Source organism: Leptinotarsa decemlineata, unplaced genomic scaffold (assembly GCF_025532065.1).
Source record: "Leptinotarsa decemlineata unplaced genomic scaffold, Ldec_3_MD MMD2_tig00000232_RagTag_RagTag, whole genome shotgun sequence".
NCBI lineage: Eukaryota > Metazoa > Arthropoda > Insecta > Coleoptera > Chrysomelidae > Leptinotarsa > Leptinotarsa decemlineata.
The window spans coordinates 1,093,241-1,120,637 of record NW_027412546.1 but is presented as its reverse complement, the minus strand read 5'-3'; the positions used below and the strand labels follow the sequence as shown (position 1 = coordinate 1,120,637).

Sequence of the window (27,397 nt, the reverse complement as noted above, 5' to 3'; positions counted from 1 at the left end):
CCACTCTTGAATCCGACGCGGCGCTCAGCAGTTCTCGCGATTCCTGCTGCGATGCACGTGAATCAGTCGACATTCACTTGTTGGCGGCGACGGACAGTATCTGTGAACTGTTGTTGAAAATTTCCGAAGATCACCTCCAGAAATAACATCGTGACCGGTTGTGTTATCGTGAGATCGTACGTGTTGTAGATTATCTTCAGAAAAATAATGGGCCAGTGACACTGATTTCACCGTCAGAAATGGAAGCGGAGGTTAACCCGATCGCTACACCTTACGTAGATGTTAACAAATTTCAAGGTAACACACTGGTTGATTGTGTTCGCTAATTGTTTGTCGCTGCGACAACGAAGGTGTTTCGTGTTCTTACCATTATAGGTGTCGCGTCCACTTATCCTATTTTGCATACTAAGCGTTATGCGGTTCCTCTGATAAATGATACAGATATGAGGTGACAATTGAAGGTTTTCTCTGCACGTGATTTCGTCTCTTGAAATCCTTATGAGAAAAGTTAACTAGCTTGAGCGAATTTTTTTTCTAAATAAGTTTCTACAACTTTTCGCATCTCATTTCCATAATTTTTTATCGTCGAGTAATGTTAAATCTATAATTTTCTAGAAAATCAATCATGATAAATCTCTATAGTCTGTCAAAAGCTCATGAAAAAATAATCGAACAGATTTGCGAGCACGTCTCTATATACAATGTTCTTACAGAGCATTCAACGGGGTTTCGTGTAAATCACATCTGCGCGACTGCTCTTCTAAAAGGTAACAAGTCTAATAATGATTTGATGATAGCTACCCTCCATGTTATACGTTTTTTCCTATCATCACAACGACATGTCCCAGCTTATCTCAGTAAACGTCCCAATGGGTTATAACCAAATTCAAGATCATCAGGATTAATCAAATCCCTGCGAGGTGTACCTCGAGACTCGATATTGGGTCCGCTACTCCTAACTATGTATCGCTCTCAATTTTGTAAGCTTCTGAAACACGTAACATGCTATTTTTATGCGGATGATACCCAATTGTACCTTACATTCGATGAAAAATATACTGTAGCTGTTTGCAAGTAGATTGATGAGGATCTTGTAAGATTTGCTGATGTTTCAGAGAAATTGTGTCTGACTATCAATTCCTCTAAATCTAAAGCTTCACTTTATGGAAGAAAAATTGCCTGAAATAGATCTCGATATCTTATTTCCCTTTATACTAACATTGATCGCCAAAAACATTGAGCAGATCTTCATATATCTGCTTCCCTTTTAATCCCTCCAAATACATTTAATTGATGATGAAATTTTCAAAGATAGAAATAAATCAAATAATTTCAAAACTAACTTTTTAAAAAAGTCCTCTCGAAATAACTACTTTTTTATATAAACATATTACACAAAAGAAAAAGTACTTTCCAAACAACTACATATTTTTATATGAACACTCTTTCTCAGTTTCGACATTTTTCCTTTGGAATTCCTTGTTAAACGAAGCGTGCCAAATCCAGGATTGGGATAGGGGTTGTGGATAAGATTAAGCGTTTATGTGACGAGGAAATTTCTGCTTGTTTGCTTCTAATGATGATATTTTTTCCCAATATCCGTTTCTAATAACGCTTGATAGCATTATTGATAGAAAAAGTCTCTAAACGGATATGGGCTCTACGAAATAAGACAATTCAAACTTAGAGTCCGAAAAAAGAAGATGTTAATTGACGAGTCGACCTTATCTACTTCTTTGGCTGTAATCGTCGAACCAAAAAATAATAATATTCGAAAGATAATTCAAACCCTAAAAATAGCTTTTTGACACAGTAATCCTTCTTCCTGAATGGTACATGTGAAACTTAATATACGGTGGTGAAACGAAACGTTTCAAAATGTAGGTATTTAGAAAAACGTAAGAGAAAATGGATTTTTATTTAAGCAGAATAATGTAATGAATCTGAAGCCGGCCCTGACCGGTTCCTAGTCAGCCAACGCATGACGCATACCGCGAAAACTCCGGATGGGTCCCGAAATCCGCAGAGGGATCCGGAACGTTCGTTGACAATATAAAAACGTCGCTCTTCGTCCCGAAGAGTAGTCTGTACCAAGAAAGCGAATCGAGCGGTTAACAAACGGTGAAGATAAATTAAGCGTTAGTTACTGAGTGGTGTAAATAAATTAGTTGTGATAGTCAAGTATTGTTAAAATAAATTTGTTTAAGACAGTTAATTCTTTAATTCGTTACAATTGGTGTCAGAAGTGGGATGAAGGAGGCCTATGACATCAAGGCGAATGCTGGAGGATTCGAAATCTGCGACCTAGTTTGGCTGTACAATCCTAAGCGCCGCCGTGGTTTATCACCGAAGTTGCGGAACTCGTGGGAAGGTCCGTACAAAATCATGAAAAAGATTGACCTCGTCTACCGAATCCATAAGCCACCTCGAGGAAAGCCTAGGGTCGTCCATTTTAATAGACTGGCTTCTTATGCTGGAAATCACGACCAAGTTCGCGCCCTCAGACCACCAGAGGATGAAATGACGTTCCAGCAATTCATGTCCTTATACTCGAAGGGACAGAAGGTCGTACATGGGGTAACTCGAGAAGAGCCACGAGACCTTTTCAAGGTTCCAGTTGATTACGCCCTAGCGCACTGCGTGGCAAAGTATCTCCAAATGTCCAAGGACATCGCTGTGGTATTCAACAAGAAATTCGGTCAGCTTCAAACATTACGAGAACAGAATCCAGAAGTCGGAGGAGTGCTACAGTTGAAGAAGGGTCAGAGAAACATCTTCTACTTGGTGACCAAAAAGCATTCTCGAGACAAACCGTCCTATGAAGATGTCTGGAGGAGTCTTACTAGACTGAAGGAGACGATGCTCGACCAGAATCTCGTGGAGTTGGCGATCCCGAAATTAGCCTCTGGGCTCGACTGGAGAATTGTGAGAAGCATGTTGGAAACGATCTTCAGATCCAGCGGCATTCAGATTTTGGTGTGTGGTAACCATCTTCCACGACCGAGCATAAAGACTGTGGAGTGTTACTTCCATCGAACTTCACAGTGCAAATATGGAGAGTTCTGCAGGTATCGACACACGCCAAGGATGACATTTCAGAGCGAAACGTCTTTAAGGAGGGAGCAATGTAATGAATCTGAAGCCGGCCCTGACCGGTTCCTTTCATCACACCTTCGGGTAGGCCTTCTGTTGTTCTAAATTTAATTATCAAACAGAAAATATCAAGGAACATTAACTCCTCCACAGAAAATCATATATTTCAGAGAAGCTTTGTTGAAGTTTAAACTTATACATACTATCATTATGTCTGACCCAAATTAGATCCTCGTTGAAATGGTCACCTATGCTGCTGTCCAAAGTAGGATAGTCGCCTGAACATAAGTGTTGATGTGGCAGGATTCTCTGGTGGAAACATTCCAAAACAACCGCTTCCATTTTCAAGACAAGTTGATCTACATTTTATTCTGATATTGTAAGAGGCCTTACCTAGTGTATTGAATTTGATCTTAGCTGAACTATTTTGATATGAATCTTTTCAACTCCATCTGAATTGTTTGTGTTCCAACCGAACGAACAATTTAACTTCCGAACGGTATCTATTCAACAAGTTACCTATCAGAAACTTCAACACCGTCGTCGAAGTTTGTAATACAACTTAGTTCGGATAGGCAAGAACAACCGACCGTAACTCACGATTTCGTGAATTAATTCCACATAACCTGTCTTCCCGTTAGGAAAGATGAGAATATTCACGCTGAAAATATTCACAATTCTATTGTTGTTTTCACGTCGAGTTTCCCAGCCGAGATCGTGCGAAATTATCTGTACTTTTATGGCTGTTGTGCCATTATCTGTCATCATTTCCATCTAGTCCATACATTTCTCAACGGTAGATGTTCTTTTTACAGTGGCACGGAAATGAATCGTAACGTGAGAGATTCAGAGACATCAACGGTCGACTCATCACAAACATGTCTCAAGAATATTACGAAGTGTTGAAATGGGTTTTCCTCAGCTCAAGTTTCGACATCGATTAACGTGGTATTAGCTTTTGACATGCGATAACCATGCCAAGTATTCATAGTATCTAACCATACCTGAAAAAGAAACATCAGTTAGGTACTACCTTGTACTTAAACAATTTCTTCTTCTTCTTCTTTTCGATTCAGTGGCCTCAGCAACTAAGGCTATCCGGCCAGTACTTAAAGAATTTGTTCTTCCATTGATGACAACTTCCAAGGCATTTTGCAATCATAACCATAGAAATAAAATTATATAAGTATGAATTTCATTTTTATGTGCATTACAGAAGAAAGGCATCTTAAAAAGATAGAGAAAACTGCGAATTGAAGTTTCTGTACAATTATGCATACCTTGAAAGTTCTGAATCGTCTACAATCCATAAAAAACGACAATGCTCACTAAACAATTCACACACTGTTGAAGTAAAAAAAATAATAGACACTAACTAATTAATTATTTCCTTCCCTGAGAAATAGCGAAATATTTTGGAATGAAATGAAAACACATAAAACACCGACACGGCAAATGATAAAATGTCTTCTCATCGTCTATGTTTGTGTCACCGAAATAAATGAAAAGCGTATCTGCAAACGAATGTTTTTGCTGCGTTTCCATATCCAAAGCCTACTACAAATGTGACTCATGTTGGTTCTTTTCGTGCGGTATTTGTAGGAAAATTAGGCATATTAGTTTATTTTTTTGGGATTTGATGTGATGTCAGGCGGTTTGTAGGGTCACAACTTTGATAAGTGTTTAGGCAACTTTGTAGGGAACCGTGATGAAAGTTGTCAAGGGATTGTTAAATACCCGTAATTTGTGTAATAATTCAAGGAAAAGTTTCTAAATGATAAATTTAGAGAAAAACGATATAGGTACACAGAAATATAGTAAATACCTACTTCTTAAGAATAATTATAAATACATGAAGTTCTAAAACTAACTAGTTGATTTTCACTGTAGTGATAATCATACAATAAACTGTATTAGTTAGTTTTAATATGGATTTTCATCAAGTACCGGCCAATTCTAATCAACATGAAGTTTTGTCGGTACTAAATGTTTTGTCAAATGTCAACTGACATTTTTGGGAAAAACCTGTCATGCCTCTACTTGCCTTTGGTTGTATGCTGAAAATTTAGTGTGTCTTCGGTAATGATAACGATTCGTTTCACTTTCTCCTGTGGACTTTGGTAAACAACTGAAAAAGGTTTATCCACGATAAGCCGTTTCCAGTGCCAGTTCACGCTCAATCTATTTATGTCGTCTGCGACAAAACTTGGAGCTATATGCCGTTTATTTTTCTTGGGATTTACCGATACACGCAGACGTCTTTCATGAGTTTACGGGAGATCATTACAGATATTACGACGAAGGCTCGAGCGCTCATCCAAGCAGCAGGCCTGCTTCGCCTCGTTCAGCAATAATTTGTCGGCGATGTAGAAAGCAGTTAGGGAAGCTGACTCATCTTAACGATTGGCGGTTAGAAGTGAATTGTAAATATACATAAGTGTTCTGCGGACACAGGCATTTTATCTTGATTGTTAAATAATTTTAAAGTGGTCTTATAACCTGCAAACGCCTCTAAATGATAGGAACAACGTTTGGGGGCTATACTAGGGTTTTTACTAATTAAAATACTGTGGTTAGCTACTTTCGAAGAGTGGGTCGTGGAAGAAATACTCTCGTGTGATAGGAAGTGGATTTATTCGTTGTGCAAGTTGCAAGTAGACTTAACTACATATAGATTTAACATTGAATCATTCAATCAGCATGGGGAGAAGGACATGATCATTTGATACCCCTATGTATATATACATCAGAGTTTACATATATATATATATATAAACTAGTAAGTGGTGCGTAAATATAATTTCAGAGGTGTGATATTTAGTTAGTTGTATTCTTTCTTTCAGAATCACTGGTAGATAAGGCATCACAGCCAAAAAGCAGCATTCAAATGTAACCAATAAACAGGATAATTGACAAGCAACAAAAGGTGTAATATTAATATAAGTAAAGCAATAGAAATAATGGAAAGAGCTCGCCTGATCAAGGTGTTGCCAGCGTATATCTTTCTCCAATGGATATTCTCTTCGTTCGAAACTTTGTAGAGATCTGGTGTGTTCATATATGATCTTGAGATTCTGTGGTATTATAGTTGTAATCAATGATTTCCTGGTTGTCAGAGACTTCTTGTAGTACCGTAACAAAGGTAACAATAAGCTAATCGTCAAGATGTAACCAACGTACAACGAAGAGATAAAGCGAAAGGGCCAAAAATGAAAAGGCCTGTATATAGTGGACGGCCTGAAGTGAGGTCTAACGATTACGGCTTGATTAGGAAGATAGAATAATTCAAATCCCAAAACACTGAAGTGGATATTTCTTTCTTTTCTCAAGAATAAGAAACTCTTATATTCACCTCCTAATACGTATAAGGCAAATCCATCCAAGATGTGAGCACAATTCTCAAATTTAGCTCCTGCCATGTGCCGTGATGATCAAAAAAGACCAGGATATCCCCCTTTCAAAGGTATGTCAACTTGTCATCTAGTCAGTTTTATTTCGCAATCCCATGAAATGGGTTAATTATTGCGGTTATCTGGTCGTCATGGTTATTGATGTCACAGACGGTCTGTTCGGGGTAAAATCATCTTCAATGACGTCACAGGTGAACCCTTTTAATCAAACCTTTCAATGATATGAACTTAACAGAAGTGACACAGATTGCCAATATAACTCAACAGTGATGTGAATGTATATTTTGAAGAACTAAATATGAGAATGTTAGGTTATTTATTTCTCGTATTTGTATTCCACAGGGATCTCAGAGAACACTCGAAGCACCAATTACTACAAGGCAATTATAAACAAGAACTGATTGATGGTAAGTGATTGAATGATAACTAGATGCAATTGAAAATACAGAGCGTATTATTTTCAGGGTACAGAGACTTAGAATTTAACGGATCTCATGGAAGCACTATTTCAAAAATGTCATAACAATAAATAAATAAACATCGAAGTTGTATTTTTTTTTCTAGTTAATTTAACGAAAATCATAAACAAAATAAATTAACACGTAACAGTCTCTTTGTGGCATGTATTGCTGTTCGGTCACACTGACTTTATTTTTGGGTACCTATTCCCATATTTTTCAACTGAAGAACGTTGTTATGTACCCAACTATTTCTAGGTGCTGGATTAGTATTGCTCAAAATTAACAAAGTTTGAGTTTATTCAAAATGGTCGATCTGTATTAGTAAAGATTATTTCCTGAAATTATCTAAGATATAGTAATATCTCAAGAACCAAAATGTTATCGATAAATTTCTATTTTTTAACGATAACTTTGTTATTCAGCAATACCATGAGAGCAAATGGCACAATAAAACCACGAGTTCATGAAAACTCAAGTTTTCTTCATCTTCTGAAGACGCCAATTCGGTTGATGAAACGCTCGTTATGAAGAGTATTGAAGTTCTGGTGGTTGTTTTTGGGTTTATTCTAAGCTAGAGGTTCCAGTTTTACCCTTTCTCTTTCTAGATGTTGGTTCCAGGTCAGCCTTAGATCTAGTATCACTTCTAGATATTTGACTCCCCCGACAAGTATATCACTTCACCTGGAAGTTTTAGTGCTCCTAGACCCTTTCGCACAAGCACCGCTCTTAGAGAGCCGCGAGGATTTGTAGTGCTTGCGTTTTGTCTTCTTCTGTCCATTTTATTTACAGCACTTATTTCAGGGTCTGCTGTTTACCTTCCCTCATTATATTATTATATTTACCCTGGACTGAAATAACCAAGTCGCCTACTATATATCTTTCTTGGTTCAGAAGACGTAGACAATCGCCCATTACAAGGTTCCATGATACTGGGGACAAGTAAGTAATATATCTTTCAACTATTTTAGCCCTTTCTTCAATTTATTCGAAGAGTCTCCAACGAAATTAAGCAACGTAAATATATAATCCCATGATTTATTATGAGTTGGCTTCTCATTCAGAAAAGATAGCAGCCGCACGAATGGTTCGGATGTTTCGGAAAGACTTATCGCGGAAACTGTTGAAACAGGATACTGACAGATAAGTTTTATGCAGACTTGCAGGCAGGCTATGATTGATGAGTTCTCTCTGAGGGCGGGCTTACGTTACTTTTATGTGACCATATTTCTTATCTCGTACGGAGGAAAATGATAAATCCACGATTTGCATTCTGCATTGCGAAAGTATGATTCGAACTAACCGAACACTAGGGTTTTTGCATGTTTCAGTATGAAAACTACAAAATCTCTTTCATTGGCTCATGATATAATCGAAATAGCTTCTGTCAAATATGTTATCATGAACTTTCACGTACGAGCCAATTCATCACATAATGTTTATACTGAACAGACAGACTGGAAATCAAATTGATAAAAATGTGGGAAAAAACGCAAACTAATGACAGACAGAGTTAGACATACAAGCACAAAGTCAACATTGCGGTCTTTCGTATTTACTCATTGTTGATTGTCTGTTGGGCCTTTGTAATAATTTTCAGCGAATTGTATTCAAAACCATTTCCTCCAGACATCAATCACTTTCTTTCTCTCTGTCTCTCTTGTGTCTGCTCGACTTCCGACTACAGCGACGCCGAAATTAGAACTCGACGAACGAGAAGTTACTACCTTGATTCAAAGTCTAGATGTTTTTTCAAAACTATAAGCATTTGAAACTGTTGAAACTTGTAGAGCATACTGAAAGTATATACATGAAGTTAATTGTGAAGCGGCAATGATTATTTCAATTGAGATGTTAATTAGGGGGTGATTTTCACACTTTTTTGTCACCGAAGTTTTCAATTTTGGCATTTGACGAAATACACTTAGGAGTTCATTGGTTTCAAATTACCCCTTTGGCTCGTGATTAAATGGAAAAGAATTTATTTTTAGCAAAAACATTTATATTCTTCTTTCTGGAATTAAGCATAATCTTCCATTGCAAAAGGAAAATTTGTACTTGGCAAAGCATTCAAACAACTCGAAAATTTCAGCTTTCCATACGAATGCCACCCTATCGCGAGATGAGATGTAATTTATGAAAGGTATACAGAGACGTGCTGGCATTTGGGGAGTAGACATCTGATTTATTCAGGCACAGATAGTGCTTCGCAATTAGCATTCATAATACTAGGTGACCTCCTTAGTAATGGAACACGATTTGTCCATCAGATCATGTACCTGAGAGATTTAGAATAGACGATAGAAAATGTGGAATTCTTTACTCAAATACTTTTTTTTCACGCTGTTTGATTACAATTCAATATTCTAATCAAAATAATTATGGTTATAACGAATTGTTACTTAAGGTATTCAAATCTTTCGAAAATAATCTGCTCGAAAGAAATAATACGAATTCCATTTGTTTCCATTAAAATTTTCTCTCGCGGCACAACGAACTTTTCCGTAGACCACCTCTATCACGTATAAAGCTCCGCAGAACTTTGTTATAAAATTTTCATTGTGTTTCAACATTTTCCAAAAGTTTCAAATCAACGATTCTCATCACGCGGTTCACTCACGAAACACGTTCCAATATCAAACATAACAAAAAAAGTTGCTTCCGCGTTGCATATTGAATACTGGAGAGAATTTCACCAGAGTCGACACTATGCATTAACTTCGGCAACAACATGATAACTAATAGTGGTGCCAACAAATACTGAAACAGGTAATCTTTGGAACCATCTTATAGTTTGATGAGTTTTTACAGAGTCTTGTTTTTTTTTTGAAATCAGAAACCTTTTGAAGCAGACATTTATTCATATTGTTTTTTACTGTTGACGTAATTACGTCCATGGATAAAATGTATGGTATCTATATAAAAAAATTAGTTTTGCATGTTTTTTTACAGAATTCTTCGTATATTAATTGGTATAACCAACGATAAAATTGTTTTCCATTGATGTAATAATGATGGAACTTATGCGTGTGACAGACATCGTAGATTTATATGTTTCAATCTATTATTGATTCGAAGAATATACAGTGAGTTTCAAAAAGTTTGCACCATATGGGAAACTTTTTTATTATCCGTTTGTCAGAAAATTTAATTCTTGCGGGAAACTTGGATTTGAGTTGTCAAAATTCTAAATTTCCGAACTGGAAAACTATTGATAAGCCGTTTATTCATTTTATATAGTAATTTTACCTCTAATCTAAGTCATACTCTGACCAGATATAATCATTGGTATGGTTCTGTTCAATGAGTAGGACATTCTATAATATTCTTAAAGAAAAACTCCTATAGTACCCGATGATACACTAATAGTTATTTATGTATCAAGGGAATTAGGAGGGCCTTAATTACCGATGGCAAAGTTTGCGTCCCGAGGGCCTCTGGCCCGAGGGACAGCAATTGCCTGAGGTTATTAAGGCTCATTAATTCCCGTGGTACATAGATAATTTTATTTCTGACCGATTTCAATAAAATTTTGTTCATTTTTGAAACGGAAAAATGTACCAATTCATTACCTTCCCGGTATATTTGAATCAGGTACCGTTGATTATAGTAGAGTTTTCTTGTTGCTAGGTTGTTGCTATGTTACTTGTTTATAAACACAACTTTGTTATCAAGCTGTGTTTGCGGTGAAAACGTGTTTTCTACCCCAAATATAATGGAGGATATTTTGAAAAAAGCTGAACAAGCAAGAGAATCATTAATTCCATCGAAAAGTGAAGCCGTATACCAAAAAGAATACAAGATATATCTGGACTGGCTGACACGGAAAAATGTTATGCCAAAAGATGTCACTGAAACTGTATTTCTGGCATATTTTCAAGAACTGGTAAGGAATTTTCTATGTTTTTCGGTAGATTTGGTAGTAATTGTGTTTATTCGTTTCAGTCAGAAACGTATAGTCCGAATTCTTTATGGACTAAATGGTCAATGCTAAAATCGATGGTGACTATACATGAGAAACGAGATATCACCAAGTTCAATGAACTACAGGCTTTTTTGAAACGGAAGAGTAAGAGTTATAAGCCGAAAAAGTCTGCTGTTTTATCTCCTAAAGATGTTATCAGATTCCTAAAGGACGCTCCTAATGATATTCATTTATTGCATAAGGTAATTTTTTCTTATTTTCCTTTTTGTGTGTATTTATTTCCTTTTTTTTGTTATAGGTTGTTTTGATTATGGGTTATTTTGGAGGATGCAGAAGTCAGGAACTTTTGAATATGAAGATATCGGATATAGAGGACCGGGATTCCGTTATGGTAGTGAACGTACCGGAAAGTAAAACTGGTGTATCGAAGAAATTTACAGTTGTGGATGAAAAAGAGTTCTCCGCTTTGCCTTTATTAAGACTTTATATGTCTTTGCGTCCTAAAGGTATTGAACGATTTTTTTTGAGCTTCCGACAAAATAAATGTACATCTCAGCCAATTGGAAAAAACATGTTTGGGAAAATCCCCAGCAAAATCGCAATGTATTTAGGATTGCCAAAGTCATCTTCCTATACGGGACATTGCCTTCGTCGCACTTCTGCTACTGCTCTAGCCAATGCAGGAGCAACTATGACTAACTTAAAAAGACACGGAGGTTAGAAAAGTTCCACGGTGGCGGAGGGGTATTTGGAGGATAGCATCGAATTGAGAAATAAAACGGCGCGTATGTTGTCTACTTTGTCATCAGAAGAGGCAGGTACCTCGACTGTAGTGAACAGAAGCTCCAGCCATACAAAAGAAGAAATTGTTTCCAGTGGCGAAAGTAATTTTCAGGGAACATTTCGAAATTGTACATTTATTATTTGTAATGACGTGAATAAATAAAATATGGTTCAGTTTTCATTTCTATTTATTTTTACTTGTGAAAGGTAGAGTGAATTATAAAATCTATAATGTCCCAAGGGAGTTATGACCCTCTTTATTGATAGCGTAACTATGACGATATAAGCTTATAATATCCCGGTCAGAAATAAAAGCAATTTTACCCGTATGTGAATGAATATTGTAGTTCGCAGTTACTAAGCGACCTTGTAATGTTTGCATTTGTTTTCTATCGCAACCCACTTACACAGATAGATATTAGAAATGGGTGACACGAATGCGATAATGAGAAATTAATATAAACAGTATGCAATAAAATATTTCATAATCCTATCTTCCTACCATGTTCCTATAAATCAACACCATGTTTTTGGTTCTGATTTGAAAGGATTTACCCGAGCAACTGCTTGTAGAACTTTGAAAAATATTATCTTGGTTCAGAATGAAACTAAAATGTCTGTGAAGATTCCTGCACTGACGCCTGTCGGATATAATCCAACGCCCTTCGTGGTATTAGCCAGGGGAGTAGTTGTTTTCTGATAGGCGTCAGTCCATTAAACCTACTGTGTAGGTATATAGAGACTGGCTTGAACGTTTGAAGTTCATTTGCTTTAGATTGTTGACTGCCAGTCTTCAAGCATAGCCCACTGACTAATAAGAAAGTTTTTCTTCCTTATTCAGAGGAATCGGGCAAATTACGGATATGCAGTTGGTTAGTACCTCGTCCACTAGATGGAGTGACATTTTGTGATGTTCGCTCCAACTTTGGAAGAGGAATGAAATACTCTGAAAGAATTCCGATTTTCAATTGTGGAATATCATTGACTTCAAGTCGATGATGGTCACTATCTTGCACTGATGAGTGGCTAATAAGCCCGAAACCGGTCTGCAAGTGTGCCCGTTCCATAATTGAAGGTCGACTCTTTCAGTTGTATTGCCAATTGCATATGCAGGGAATTTTCTGTGAAGATTCCTGCACTGACGCCTGTCGGATATAATCCAACGCCCTTCGTGGTATTAGCCAGTGGAGTAGTGGTTTTCTGATAGGCGTCAGTCCATTAAACCTACTGTGTAGGTATATAGAGACTGGCTTGAACGTTTGAAGTTCATTTGCTTTAGATTGTTGACTGCCAGTCTTCAAGCATAGCCCACTGACTAATTAAAAAAAAAAAAAAGTACACAATGATTGTCAACTATATACCTAACAATCTACCACTGGAGATAAGGAAAATGAAATGATCAATAATCTTTAAAAAAAAGCGTTGTATACTCAGTGAGAAATCATACTAAGTACTGCGTTGCTGACTTTTTTAATGAAATATTTTTATATCTTGTGTTAGTGTAATTATCCTGGTCTGAGATGACATGCAATTCGATGTACCGTCATTTATTATTTTCTGTCTCGTTTTAAATTATTAAGGTTCATCTTTCAAAACCATCGATCAGAAATTGTGATAATGAAAACACTTCTCAGAAAATCAATGAAAAATTTTCAAAAATTGAATGGATCAGGCTGATACTTTATAAAACACATATTATATAAAACATATAATAATATAGTTGATGGTGATTTCCACTACAAAAAGTTACAAAACCGCGACATGTTATTTGCTATACAACAGCACAGTATAGCTACATCTACTGTGACAACAGCTTTTTCAAGCAGCTTCAGACATCAGTTGTTTTGAGGAAGCTATTGTATAGAGAAACACGTGTCGCGATTTTGTAATTCGTAATTATTTCTGTATGGATTGTAATCTGTCAAGGAATGAAGGCAAAGACAAAAAAGAAGGGTAGTTTTTGATTATAAGTTGATTTGTATAACTGCCTAATGTCTTTCCCACGTGCTACAATTTTCTGCAGGAAATTCAATCCAGAAATGTTTCTATATAAATATCACACAGTGATTCCCAAAACGCCATAGTCTTTATATAGATAAGGCGCCGAGTTTATAAATAACCTGGACTAGACAAAAGTATGGTGCGATGTTTATTCCTAGCGGTTGAAAATATTATTTTTCGGACCGCTTTCAAAACATCAACAATACAATTCATACAGACAAAAATAATCCAAAGATGATATTGCAGATTTAATTTCGTGATCAGTTCATCAGTTCAACTGAGGAAGCTACGTATAACGAAACGCGTCTTTAGTGAAGTTGAAAGTGTGAACATTTCCAGATATTCATCGAAAGGGAAATAATATATTACTCGCCTAGCAATACATTTATATCTACCTACTAATAGTTCAGAGAGAAACTTTACGTGTATCTGCAAATAAATTGCTGGAAACGGCTGGTTGAACTACTACGTTCGAATTAGTATCTCTGATATTTATGAGTTCCCTACGTAGGTAATTCGAAATTCCGCTGAAGAGTCATCCCGTTTCATACAACCAGGAAATGGAATTCAGAGGAAAGTCGATACAGTTGCCAAATTGAACCAGTCTGAGTAAAAATTCTAGCAACTTTTATGTCTATCCATTCTCAAATTTAGCAGCAAATAGTGCCAATTTGAAAATGTCAATTTAATTTTGAACAATCGTAATTTTCCAATTGTTAGACAAAACATAGTTTTCTAAGTGTTAGACAAAAAATTATGAAGCTGAAGGCTCATAATTTTGAAAGATATTCGACACATAGATAACCGATTCAAAGCAATAAGGAGAGCCTTTTCTTGTTCCCGATGATTATTAATAAATCAGAATACCATTGGAAAGATAATAAAAAGCCCTGCAAGATAATATGCCACTTGAGCTTCCATTTGAGATTCTAGTACCTTTCCTAGATGGTTAAAGTACGACACTAAAATATTCCTTGAAACCGTTCCTCTGAATGTTAAAATGACCTGTCGTGTCGATTTTTCATATTGCTTCCTATAAGGAAGATATTAAGTAGTGGAAATTTTTCGAATAGACACCATGCGCCACTGGCTTCCATTGAAATAAATGATAACTATCTATGACCCCTCGTTTATAACCTTCGTTCGTGTTCATTGAGTCAGTGACTCAATATCGACTTCCCGATATTCTCGGATTTATCGAAACTTCCGAACCCTTGCTGGATCCTTTGAAGTTCCAGCACTAATAAGGTTGCTGCGTACGTGCTGAAGGTCGACTTTTTAATCCCTTTAATAAAACAGGGTTTAAAAGAAACCCGGGAATGGTTTCAATATAAATAATTCAGAGTGAAATGAACTATCATCGTTGATTAAAGTTTAAATGTGAAATAATTCCTCTACTGCTAGATTTATTTTAGGGAAGAAAAGGTTAAAGTCGGAATTTGAAAATAAGTGAATTTAAAAGTAAAACTGAACAAAAATGGAATTTTTACTAGCATACACGTTGCAAATAATATTAGACAAGTTTAAAGATGACAGTACAATATAAAATTATTATAAAAGTGCTCAACTTACTGTTTGTGAGGATGGCCGTTTTGAAAAGAATGTTACATTTAAACAATTGAAACATGTCAATACAATAAAACAAGTCAATACATTAAAAGAGGTTGATTCCTCAATGATAAAGAAGATTATTGAATTAGAATTGAAGGGGTTATATTTTTAGGAATGATTAATTTTTTGGGAAAGAAAGTTCTTGGCTTTCTACTACTCCATCTGATATAAAAAAAGGGATGAGAGAATCTTCCAAAGAAAGGAAGGAAGTAATCAATTTGAAACTCTATTCATAAATGTGTAGATCATGCAAAGAAGTAACTTTCAGACACAAACTGAAAGAAAGTCCTCCTGAAACATCGGTGTATACCAGTGACAGTGTTCTATGTGAGTACAATTTATTACCATTCATTCAAAGTAGAACTCATGTGAATGATATCTGATTCTTATTCCACAACAAATGTTTGAAATACAAACTGAGTAGAGAAAAGTATCTTCTGTATAATTCAGTGTTCATATAGAAGTATTTGTTTCGAAAGAATTATTTTCATTCGTGTAATTCAATGTTTATATGAAAGTAGCTGTTTCAGGAGGACTTTCTTTCAGTTTCTTTCATAATCTACACATTCATGTATAGAGTTTCAAATTGATTACTTCCTTCTTTTCTTTGGAAGATTCTCTCATCCTTTTTTTGTATCAGATGGAGTAGTAGAAAGCCAAAAACTTCTTTCCCAAAAAATTATTGAATTAATTTACTAAAAATCGTTATTTGTTTTAAAATTTTGGATTACCGGTAAAAACCATGTGGTTGAAGAACAAAGAAAGATACAACATTGTCATTGTTAATTGTTTGTTTTCAAACATGTTTTTGAGGGATATATTATTGATGAATGAGATTAATATGTATACATATATATGTTATACTACAATCGATTATTTACTCGACATCGACATGCTGCTACCGGTAACTTTAGCACTTGATAAAACAAAATATTTTTTTACCCAGTCAAAAATAATGCCTTACAACGAGTTACATGACGATGATAAAAATAATCCCTTCTTCATTCATGCATTCTCTGAATGTGATACTACATAAGCTCCCTTGAAAAATATTTTCATTATAAATTGTAATAATTTTCACAAGTTAAAAAACCTCGTGGAAAAATACGTTTTAATGAAAGTATTAATTGTAATCTCACAATTTTTGTTTGAAGGTGATTGACAATGTTTCGTGATGAATTTCACTAGTTCGGACTTCCATTGTCTACTATATAAAATGATTTGAAATCCCTGAAACAAGTAAAAAAGAATAATTAAAAAAGAATAGTTAAAAATAACAATTATATTAAGCAACAATAAACCTGAAATGAAATGATAGTGAAATAACCATTCGCGACTCCCATGTTAAGACTTTTCCAACTCCCCAAGTCGTAGCACACACTTTGAAATACACTGTATGATTAATATCGAAAATTATGGAAAGAACAGTTGTGCAATTACCAACGCCAATTTTTCACCTCGAAATCCATGTTGCCCTGGACTCAATATATTAGAAACATCCATGAAGAGACGATCCAAGAAAGAATGTTTTTTATTGGAATTCTAAACTGATACTCAGAATCTATCAAAAGTTCATACCGGACATTAATCCATTTTTGATGCCCCAATAAAATTTTTTATTTCGTAACGCCGCACCGGTACATTGTTTGGGACACATGTTGGTACAATAGATCATTATTTTAATAAACTTTGAAAGCTTTGATGCAGAATGTTTCGACACATTTCCAGTGGGATAAAAAGTTTTATGGGTTTTGATGTGAAATATGAGTCGGAAACGTTGTTTCAAATTGATATTGATGGTATCATTATGAAAAACCTGAAATAGTGATTTCATTAACATACAAAGTACGTTCATAATTTTTACAAAACTTAAATTCACTATCACATAAGCGTTTTCTAGTTACTGATAGTTTTTTGTACCTTGATGTTACTCGCTTAATAGAAATTTGAAGTTGAACATGATAGGCATATCATAACATAAGTAATGTTCATTGAAGTCGATGACGATGTGATCTTGAATAACCTGCCATTCTGTGGTGTGGACAACGGTATAAGCTATCGGGAATATATATAAAAGTTCTGGTGTTTTTCTTGTAGACATCAAATTCTAGACTTTGGTTACTTCTAATCATTAAGACATCCATAAATGGCAAGTTCCTGTTTGTTTTTTTTAATTTCATATGTAATCTAAACAACCGGGGATTTGTTGTTGAGAGATGAAACAAAGACCTGTTCCTTCGCAAATTTATCGTCTACAAGTGTATAGAGTTTGAATACTTCTCCGCTGGGACTACTGTCCTTCATATATGAGATCGGTCACATATTCAACGGTTTTTGGTATAGGGACGCTTGTAATCAACAAGGATACAACAAATCTCTCAATCTCGCAACTTTACAATATTAACCAATGGTTAGTAGTTTTTGACATTACTATGGATCTTCATCGAGTCACGGCCGAATCAGAAAATTAACCAATGGGTTCCTTACTAATTTATTATAGGGACCGTTTTTAGTTAATTCATCAACTATAGTTATCTTACTTGTCCGATATCAAAACGTTATTGCCTTTGTCTACTTTCAGACATCTTTCTCTTTCAATTTTTCGATAACCTTTCTCCCTTTTGTATATTATTACTCTTCCTCGAAAAGTTATTAGAAATTTGTTTCTTGCAAGCCTCCCGAACAAACTCTTTTAATGTCTCAATAAATGCTGAATTGCACTTTCAACACTGGCCACATCTTCCCAGACGTCGCTCGAGGGACGCAAACCAAATTTCAAACCCTTATTCAACAGATCAAGTTCTTTCTTATCAAAAGACTGACTCGAAAGAATTTCACAACATTGATAACTTTCTTCGATTTCTTGTTCGTTTCTTGTCAACTCCAAGTTTTTTAAGTTTTTTGTTCGAAGAAGCCATTTTCTCGATGCACTTCTGATTGACTAAATTATTGATTTCGACATTATTTGTGAAAGACAAATGAAATGTACGAATGACCGTTTTTTTTCTTTTTCAAAACGAGTTTTGTTGTGAAGATGATGACTCAATATGAAGGCAATATCGACAATAGAATTTTTCCTCCAACACGTTTTTGCAGATTTCTTTGAATTTTTTTTTAGGGGATGAGGCCGCCGCAGCGTACGATGTCGATGTTGGAGGCGGCGTGGTGCTGCAACAGCAGTGGGTGACGTTGACGGCTAGCATGTGGTCCGAGCCTACGGCAGCCTCAACCAGAGGCTGGAGAATCTCTTCCGAGCGCCTGCCCGTCTTGGCCGCCGTCTTCTGCGGGGCCGCCCTGGTCGTCTGTCTGCTGTGCGCCTTCTTCCTCTACCGGTGCTGTGTCATGCCGCGAAGGGAGAAACACTACTGTGAGTATTACACTTTTTCTAATATACACACAAAACGAAAATCTACCAAGGTAGGACAAGGATAATATCAATGCTGCCTCGTCGTTTTTTATACTGTCAACCGCAGTTGTAGAAGAAACGTCTGGTATACAAACCTGCAGACCACTGCAAACAAAATAGCTGTCAAACAATTTGAGTAAAAATATTTTAAGAGAACTAGAATGCCGCAAACGACCTGGAAAGCCATACCATATAAGAGTATTTAGTAAATTCTCACGCTAGACTTGATCAAAAATGTTGGAAATTGTTCTGGGATTGTTCGAAAGCTGTTTGACAGATGGCAGATTTAGAGTAACGAGGGTAGGTAACTTAGTCCACCTTGGGTGACAATCGTCAAGATCGACAAAATTGTTTAGACTTTCACGGCTGAGGTTTTCAGTGTCATTTCTTTTCGAGTTTGAAAAATACAACGGATTACCTGACAAGGCATAAATACGCTTTACGAAGGCGAAAAGGTAGTCATCGGACAGCAAGCCATGATGGTTAAACCTCTGAAGAAGCTAGCCACTCGCGCCAGCGAAACGTCAGGAAGAAATTCCAAAAATCCACGGCTTTCAAACTCGAAAAGAAATGACACTGAATAGACAAGATCCTTCAGATTGCGATAATATAACTAGAACTGTTGAACATTTTCGGAATTGAATGGAACTGGTGGATACTTAAGGAAGCTATTGCGATTTTTTAACCCTATCACAGTGAAAACCATAATTCTGCCAACGATCCATTTTATTTAATGTTTAACTGTATTATAAAAATGCTTGAGGGAGATAATGATTGTAAGAAATGTCAAAGTTCGTATAAGAGTTGCCAATATTTTACACAGAAATTTCAGTTAATTCATTAAAAAATATCTCAACATCCTGTATAGTCGAATAAATATTTTATTTGTCTAACCAACAGAAATATAAATAAGCGGTATCTAAACTCAAATGTAGCTAAATGGCATACATCAAAAATAGTAATAAACCCACGTTCGATGAAAAATAACCCTTCAATGCGATAAAGATCGTTTAGAAGGAAAAACAAATCATTCGACATCAGCAATTTTATCATGCATATTTATATAGTTCGATTGGTTCGATTTCCGGTCGGTACGACGAGGCGAAATGGACGGAAATTGTCTATTTGATGAACTCCAGATATATCTACAAATGAATATAGTAAAGATTGCTCAATTTATGACGGAATGTAGTTTTCTGAATTCGAAGTGAAATTTCAATTAGGTTTGAAATATATACGACATATTTTCAGAAAATTTTCAAAGCAAAAAATCAACTGTTTTGTCTGTCTTGAGGTAAAAAACAAACGGGTGATTGACTAGAAGACTAGATGATGGTTGAAATAATATGTAATAGAAATAAGTAGCCAAAAGAAAGAAAAAAAAACAAGTAAATATTGCTCTATATTTTCTATGTCACTAACTATGACTACTTATACATGAGTTTCTAATAAATAAGCTGTAAAATTATTTTAATTTATTGATGCAAAGTGAACAGCGTACTTCAACGATACTTTGTAATTATCGTACTTATTTCGCTGTTTCTCTGTTGCTTTCTTAGTTCACTATTTCGCGTACTTTCTAATTCAAACAGTGTTTGTATAAGGTATTTTGATCACATCAACAACACTGCGGTTTACGTGATGCACGTGTTACACTAAGCAAGTGTTACGATTTTGTAAACTTTTTGTCTTGTAAATGAAATTAAAGTTCTTAGGTTTTTCTGAAATATTTTCTAGACTATCAAAACTCATGAAAAAATAAATAACTTTCAAAAACCTTCTTCGGGCTTTCGTTCTGTATTTTCCTATTTTATAAATATTTAAAGTCGAGTAGGATTGGAACCTCGGTTGAAAAATGAATGTAATAAAAACACATTTCCCTCACGCTGGAAAAAGAACACTTTTTGCCACAGAAATAAAAAATGCTGTATTCCTGGTGTGGAAATGAAGATTTCAAACAGATATCTCATTCCACTGATGGAAACTTTTCAGTTCATTCGTACGAATCATCAGTGGATCTTACTCAGTAACTAATTAACTAACTAGCGAGAGGACAATTCTCCAAACCCTGTAAGACAATTCTGAAAATGAACAAAAGTGTGAGAACAAAGTAACGGCCACTAATTTCTTTCAACTCCATTTCAGGTCTACGGAAAGTGGACACGACTTCGTCCGGCACTCAAGTACCACCCACTGTAATTTCGCCGGCCTACCCCAGCCAAGCGGCGGTCTTCGCCGAGCAAAAGGGCTGCAGCTGGGGCTATAGCAACCGTCTGGTCGCTCAACCGGTTCAACCGAGTCCTTGGGTCACTCCCAGGAACATTGGAGGACCCCAGTGTACACAGTGTCCGGGCATTTGTCCAGTTCCCAGAAGCTCCAGCAATCCAGGAACTTCTTCACAGGTAGGGACACAATTTTGTTTTAGATTGAATTTGTCGATTCAAAAATATTTCATTTCATTTCATCCACATAAAGAAAACAACCAAAAATTAGATAAATCAATATTTTCATTCTATTGTGGAAGATAAAGTGTTTTCAAAATACTGTTTACCTCGCTTTAATTTAAATCGATAAACTCAAAATAGTTATATACAAAACATTCAAAAAATGTGATACACTTCTCTTCTTAATTACCTTTGAAATAGTGTTCATTAAATTTTTGTTAGCGAAACATTATTGGAATTGTCAAGTTTCTCATTTTTATTATCTATACTGAGGAATATTCAGAAAGTGAATAGAATATTGCATATCCAAGTCTTGTTTCTCACCTAATTTGTTATTATTAATATCATAATTTCAGACATCATCGCAAAATTCCACGACGAGGAAGCAGAGGCCCGTCAGCCAACCTATACCATCGAATTTCAATGGGGAAATCGTACCGAAGACTGCATTGCCGGAAATTTCGGAATTTTGTCCGAATAGTCCACAATATGCTTCTAGTAGCAGTAAGTAAACCATCCTTTTCTTGTTTGCAGAAAAAACAAATAAAATTTGTCGGTAGCATATAGATTCGTCAAGATTGTACAGAAGACCTGTTAACTTGTAGTCTATAAACTATAAAAATTGTTTTTATGAAATGTCAATAGTTGACATATTTATAAATTATAGGTGTCCGTAGCAGGTTTTTTATATTTATATTCATTGGCATTTTATGCCAATGAATATAATGATATAATAATATAATATATATTATAATATATATAATAGAATATAATATATATAATAGAATAGAAGTTATCATCTGCTATAATAAAGCACTTCAGCTATTTGAAAACACATGTAATTTCACTGAATTCCAAAGTGCTTTACTTGATTACCTTATCAAAAATGCATTTTATAGTACTGAAGAATTTCTTCAACTCTAGTTATTATTGTATAGTTACTTTATTTCACTTGTAAAAAAAAAAAAAAAAAATAGATTTCACAATTTTAACTAATTTAAGCTACTTGCATATATTATCTGTCACTGTTCTTGCATCTTTTTATTATGTCTACTTAACCTCTAATAACATGTATATATACACTAACTATAGATAAGCACAATTGCTTTATGTTCGGTTCTGACTAGTCTGATAAAGTTTTATACTGTATGTACCACATGTATAAAATCTTTTAATGATGAATAAATTTCTATTCTATTCTATTCTATTCATGTACCTACCCGTGATTGTCAGAATTTATCAATCCTTTTCTTATATAAGTCTCATTTTTATGTAAATAAGGGTGTCTTATTAAAATTCTGTGCACATTCGTTGCTAGATAACATTTTTTTTATGCAGACACAAAATTCAGAGTATATGCATTGGATTTTTATAAACGAACACATTCCTTCATTTATAATCCCAAAACTAACTTTTTCAGTTTTGGATGAGGTGGGAGACAAAGACGAACAATCAAGTGGGGAACCAACATTAAAAACCCGCAGTTTGCCAGCATGGGTCAGATCAAAGCCCAGACCCCTGTCTACAGAAGACGACATCAATGATTTGTATGCAAAGGTAAAAATTGTCTCATTTGAAACTATTCTATCGTCTCTCTAATTTGAACATTGAATAAAATACCCAGATTTTGATGGACACCCCTGAATTTCAAATGCTAGTTTCATAACGTGTATGTGCTTATACAGTAGGTCTCACTATAATAGGTTTTAATGGTTATAATAGTTTTAATTAGTGCATAATCATTATTTCATATAGGTACATATAACGTATTCTAAAAACACTTTATTGTGAGATTTTCACTAGATAGTTTTACAAAAACGCAACACGTATTTCTCCATACAATGGCTTCCTCGGGCGTGACTTCTCTAGTTAGTTCACTGGTCTAGTGAAAATCTCACTTCCTCTTTTCCTCTCGGGAATGTATAGATGGGGTCAAAATATCACCAGTACTTCATATAACTTTTTTTCCTAAAATCCTTCGTTACCAAGTAACGGGCCCTCGAAGTTACAAAATGAAAAATGTTTTTCTTTGATAACTTTTCAAGTGAATATTCAAAATCATCCAAATTTTGGTAATTGACTAAACAAATGAATTCCTTCGATGAGCTTTCATGTAGGAGTCAGTTGTTTTGCTACAAAGTCAGGAACGGACTACCCCCGATGGTCCACACCCCAAAACTTTGAAATGACAGATATTTTTCAATATTTTTCAACAAATTAAGGTTACTTGGACAATTTTATGAATAAAAGTACTCGTGTGGAAAGTCGATCGGAGCAACGAGTCTTGATAAAAATGTAGTTTCACTCGACGACATCAAACCCGCTCGTCCACCATTATTTGAAATGAATAATTATCAAAGCAGAAATAATAATGATAACGTTAATTCAACAACATTTATCCTGAGATATCTACCATTATTCGAAAATATTAGTTTTTAAGGAAAATGGAAATGATAGGTAAAATGTTCATAACGAATTTTTATAATGCAAACACGTTTAACTAACGAAACTCAAGAGCCTCAAGAGCAAACAGAAATGAAAAATCCGCTACAGAAACTGCTCGATATGACCACCTTCTCTCTCTATACATTTTCTTAGTCTGCGAAGACACCCTCTCTGTACTTGAAATAGCATTCCAGGGTCGTTTCGTATGGCTTCACAATGTAATGTTATTCTATTCAACAATGCATCTCTTGTGTGAATAGGTGTAGCGTAAACAAGGCTTTTTAGATGCCCCTACAGAAAGAAATCCAATGGATTTAAATCCGGAGACCGCGATGGCCATGAATATGGCCCACCTCTACCAATCCATCTATTGTGGAAAATATGGTTCAGATGGTCACGCACAATCAAACTAAAATGAGGAGGAGCGCCATCATGCATAAACCACATATCTCTTCGGGTTTGCAATGGAACATGTTCCAAAAGTTCATTCAAATCGTTCTGAATGAACTCCAAATAACGTTCTCCATTCAATCGGTCCTGTAGAACGAATGGTCCTATAAGATGGTTTCCTATGATACCAGCCCAAACATTCACGTTGAATTTCCGTTGGTGTTTGGTTTGCAATATCCCATGGGGATTTTCTTCGGCCCATATATGGAGATTATGAGAGTTTATAACTCCATCTCTACTGAACCTGCTTCATCAGTGAATAAAACTCGATTAATAAAAGTCATATCCTCTCTTTGCCTATCCATGAACCAATTGGCATATTCCAGTCGTGCTGGAAAATCTTGAGGAGTCATGGCATGTACCTTCTGGATGTGAAATGGGTGGAGCAGTTGTTCCCTAATTATTCTATGAATAGTGGACTTGGATGTATGGAACTGTTCTGATAGATTTCTGATGCTCATTGAAGGATCATCAGCGACGGCTTCCAAAATATTTTCTTCCAATACAACGGTACGTACAGTCCTAGGAGCGCCCTCACCACCTCGTTTTGGCAAAACTGTACCTACAATAATATCGAAATAAAACAACGTGCTCAAATTAATTATCAATTATTACATACCTGTCTCCCTCAAGCTGCGATCGACACGCTCGAATGTTTCTCTTGACGGTACCGTTCGATTGGGAAAATGCTCGGAATACAGACGACGAGCTTCTGCAGCATTACAAAATGCTCGTCCATAAAATACATGTATATCTGCATATTCATTGAATGTAAACTGTTCGGCCATATCAAAAAAATTCAAAATATCTTATAGAATATTGACAATACAATGATAGTCATATGACAACGCACCACTCAACAAAACAAAATCGCATTCCAGTTTCTCATTTTTTATCAAAACTTTCTAAAAGGTTTTTTGTCAACATCTGTGAAAGAAATGGAACATAATTATTCCCTGGATATTTTTCACCTGATCATGTGCAGCCGTTTTTGTAGTTCATTCGTTTGCTTTTTATTAGTATAGTAAATATTTTTTCCGATGTGCGTTTTTTCAGCTAAATTTAGATTCGTGTTAAAGAATTTCTCCCATAAAATTATAATTATCAGTGAAACTCCTCAACAGTTTAGCTGTGAAGAAGAATTTGAAACATTCGAATATTGAGTTTCATGAGATTCAGATAACTGATCAACACGAAACGTGATTATTCCACACGTATTATGTACATACAAAATATGGAATGAATTCGATATTTCATAGTAGAGTAGCTTGTTACTTTAAAAACACCACGAATCTACAGAACTTGATATTTCTTTTGAAAAAATATCTGCTATCACAATTGTGACTTAAACTTCCATATAGGTACTGTACTTTTTGTTTACGACTTCATTTTAGCATACTTTGTATTATTCCTGTTATAAATGTTGTTGAATTAACGTTATCATTATTATTTCTGCTTTGATAATTATTCATTTCAAATAATGGTGGACGAGCGGGTTTGATGTCGTCGAGTAGAACTACATTTTTATCAAGACTCGTTGCTCCGATCGACTTTCCACACGAGTACGTTCCTGACTTTGTAGCAAAACAACTGACTCCTGCATGAAAGCTCATCGACGGAATTCATTTGTTTAGTCAATTACCAAAATTTGGATGATTTGGAAAATTCACTTGAAAAGTTATCAAAGAAAAACATTTTTCATTTTGTAACTTCGAGGGCCCGTAACTTGGTTACGAAGACTTTTAGGAAAAAAAGTTATATGAAGTACTGGTGATATTTTGACCCCATCTATACATTTCCAAGAGGAAGTCCAGGGACACCCTGTATATATATATATATATATATATATATATATATATATATATATATATATATATATATATATATATATGATAACATTATCAATATAAAGATTCAATGACAGCTGTTCATCTTGCAGTTGTTTTAAACGATATTTGCTACCTATAAACATGCATTTTGTTTTATTAACATTTAACTTGAGGCCGTTGTCACATAACCACTCGTTTATATTTAATAGTTCCTCATTTAAACATTCTGAGATTTCATTAGTCGTCCCAGAACAGTACAACATAGTGTCGTCGGCAAACAGTTTTATCTTACACCTTTTAACATGTATCACAATATCATTTATGTACAGCAAGAATAGCAGTGGACCCAATACTGACCTTTGAGGGACCCCAGAAATTACATTTAAAGTACTTGATGTCACTTGATTATATTTAACTAGCTGCTTCCGATATCTGAGGTAATTTGTGAACCATTGTAATACTTTATAATCTAGTCCATACTTATTTAATTTCATTAAAAGTAGCTCAATGTTGACCGTCTCGAATGCCCTATTAATTTTTAAATTTCATTACATGGTAGTTATGCATTCAAGATGTTCAGAATATGAAACTTTTTGTGTGGACATGCAAAAAATAAAAATTTTTCAATGGCGTATGTTTCTGATTGTAGGTGAACTTCAGCAAGAAGAGGAAAAATCGCATGCGAAACGATGAAGCTGCGATAATCGCTTTGAGCAAGTCCCGAAGCCAGTTCTTGCATAAGGATACGGACTCCCTGGTGGATAACGAAGCCGTCATCGTATACGACGAGAGGACGGCTTTGTAAATCAATGTAGAAATTGAACCATGTTAAGTAGCGAATTGATCACAGATCACAATATTTAAATCACGATATGGAACGAAACAAACATATCGTACACCATTTGAAGACTTTTTGACAGACAAATAAAATTTGTTATTAGGTGTAAGATTTTGAAACGTTTTTCAACGTATCGAATATAATTATTTTCTGTGATAAAACCTTTTTAGGCTTTTATGGTTAGTTTAAGTGAAATGGTGTAATATTTTAGATTCGCAACTTTTTATAGACTGGGCATATTATTGATAGGTTAGCATATCTAGAATATTTTCACTCCTACCAATGATGAGAATTTTGAGATAACAAATTTAGAAAGTGGAGTTTTAGCTACTTGTAACTCCCTCCCCGAGCACAAAGTAAATATTACCAAATATCATATCAGAATGTGTTTTTTGCATATCTACTTCTGTATTAGAAAATTGTTCGTAGCTGAAAAAATATTACAAATAATTTAACATGAATGACTTTCCATAAAAGCATTATTAGCCTCTGGTTTCCGAGATTTTAAACATCAGTTCTAGTCACATAGTTTTCATCTAATAATCAATGAATTTTGCACTTTGAGAGTGGAGGTGAATGTTGATAGTTGTGGAGTACTTGATGTTTTTGATTTTTGAATTATCAAAAATGTATAAACACGACTAATTTGTATACCTGTGCCCAGATTATTTATATTTTGGAATTATATTGATATATGCACTTTA

The 27,397-nt window shown here is 35.1% G+C and overlaps 3 protein-coding genes across 4 annotated transcripts; all 3 read left to right on the top strand.

Moving 5' to 3' along the window:
• Window positions 1–27,397, top strand: LOC111504666 (uncharacterized). The gene is made up of 6 exons (XM_074173390.1): window positions 1–297; window positions 18,400–18,648; window positions 20,833–21,089; window positions 21,488–21,635; window positions 22,552–22,688; window positions 26,505–27,397. Exons 1-6 carry the CDS (start codon window positions 240–242, stop codon window positions 26,658–26,660), a joined length of 1,005 nt encoding a protein of 334 aa, XP_074029491.1. The 5' UTR covers window positions 1–239; the 3' UTR covers window positions 26,661–27,397.
• Window positions 2,386–6,516, top strand: LOC141481599 (uncharacterized). The gene is made up of 2 exons (XM_074173350.1): window positions 2,386–6,172; window positions 6,223–6,516. The coding sequence occupies exon 1, from the start codon at window positions 2,386–2,388 to the stop codon at window positions 3,196–3,198; it is 813 nt and encodes a 270-aa protein (XP_074029451.1). The 3' UTR covers window positions 3,199–6,172; window positions 6,223–6,516.
• LOC141481610 (uncharacterized) lies at window positions 6,494–12,951 on the top strand. Of its 2 annotated transcripts, XM_074173389.1 has the most exons (5): window positions 6,494–6,556; window positions 6,846–6,910; window positions 6,968–10,847; window positions 10,907–11,128; window positions 11,185–12,951. In XM_074173389.1, exons 3-5 carry the CDS (start codon window positions 10,677–10,679, stop codon window positions 11,605–11,607), a joined length of 816 nt encoding a protein of 271 aa, XP_074029490.1. In that variant the 5' UTR covers window positions 6,494–6,556; window positions 6,846–6,910; window positions 6,968–10,676; the 3' UTR covers window positions 11,608–12,951. The 2 variants fall into 2 exon arrangements, with proteins under 2 accessions (XP_074029490.1, XP_074029488.1); XM_074173387.1 differs by lacking the exon at window positions 6,494–6,556 and having other exon boundaries at window positions 6,626–6,910.

Excerpts from the sequence above, each read along its gene's own strand:
- LOC111504666 (XM_074173390.1), top strand. The coding sequence starts at position 240 with ATGGAAGCGGAGGTTAACCCGATCGCTACACCTTACGTAGATGTTAAC. Across the intron at positions 18,649-20,832 it reads GCGAAGGGAGAAACACTACT|GTCTACGGAAAGTGGACACG; the intron begins GTGAGTATTACA and ends ACTCCATTTCAG. Across the intron at positions 21,090-21,487 it reads ATCCAGGAACTTCTTCACAG|ACATCATCGCAAAATTCCAC; the intron begins GTAGGGACACAA and ends TCATAATTTCAG.
- LOC141481599 (XM_074173350.1), top strand. The coding sequence starts at position 2,386 with ATGAAAAAGATTGACCTCGTCTACCGAATCCATAAGCCACCTCGAGGA.
- LOC141481610 (XM_074173389.1), top strand. The coding sequence starts at position 10,677 with ATGGAGGATATTTTGAAAAAAGCTGAACAAGCAAGAGAATCATTAATT. Across the intron at positions 10,848-10,906 it reads TGGCATATTTTCAAGAACTG|TCAGAAACGTATAGTCCGAA; the intron begins GTAAGGAATTTT and ends TATTCGTTTCAG. Across the intron at positions 11,129-11,184 it reads ATATTCATTTATTGCATAAG|GTTGTTTTGATTATGGGTTA; the intron begins GTAATTTTTTCT and ends TTTTTGTTATAG.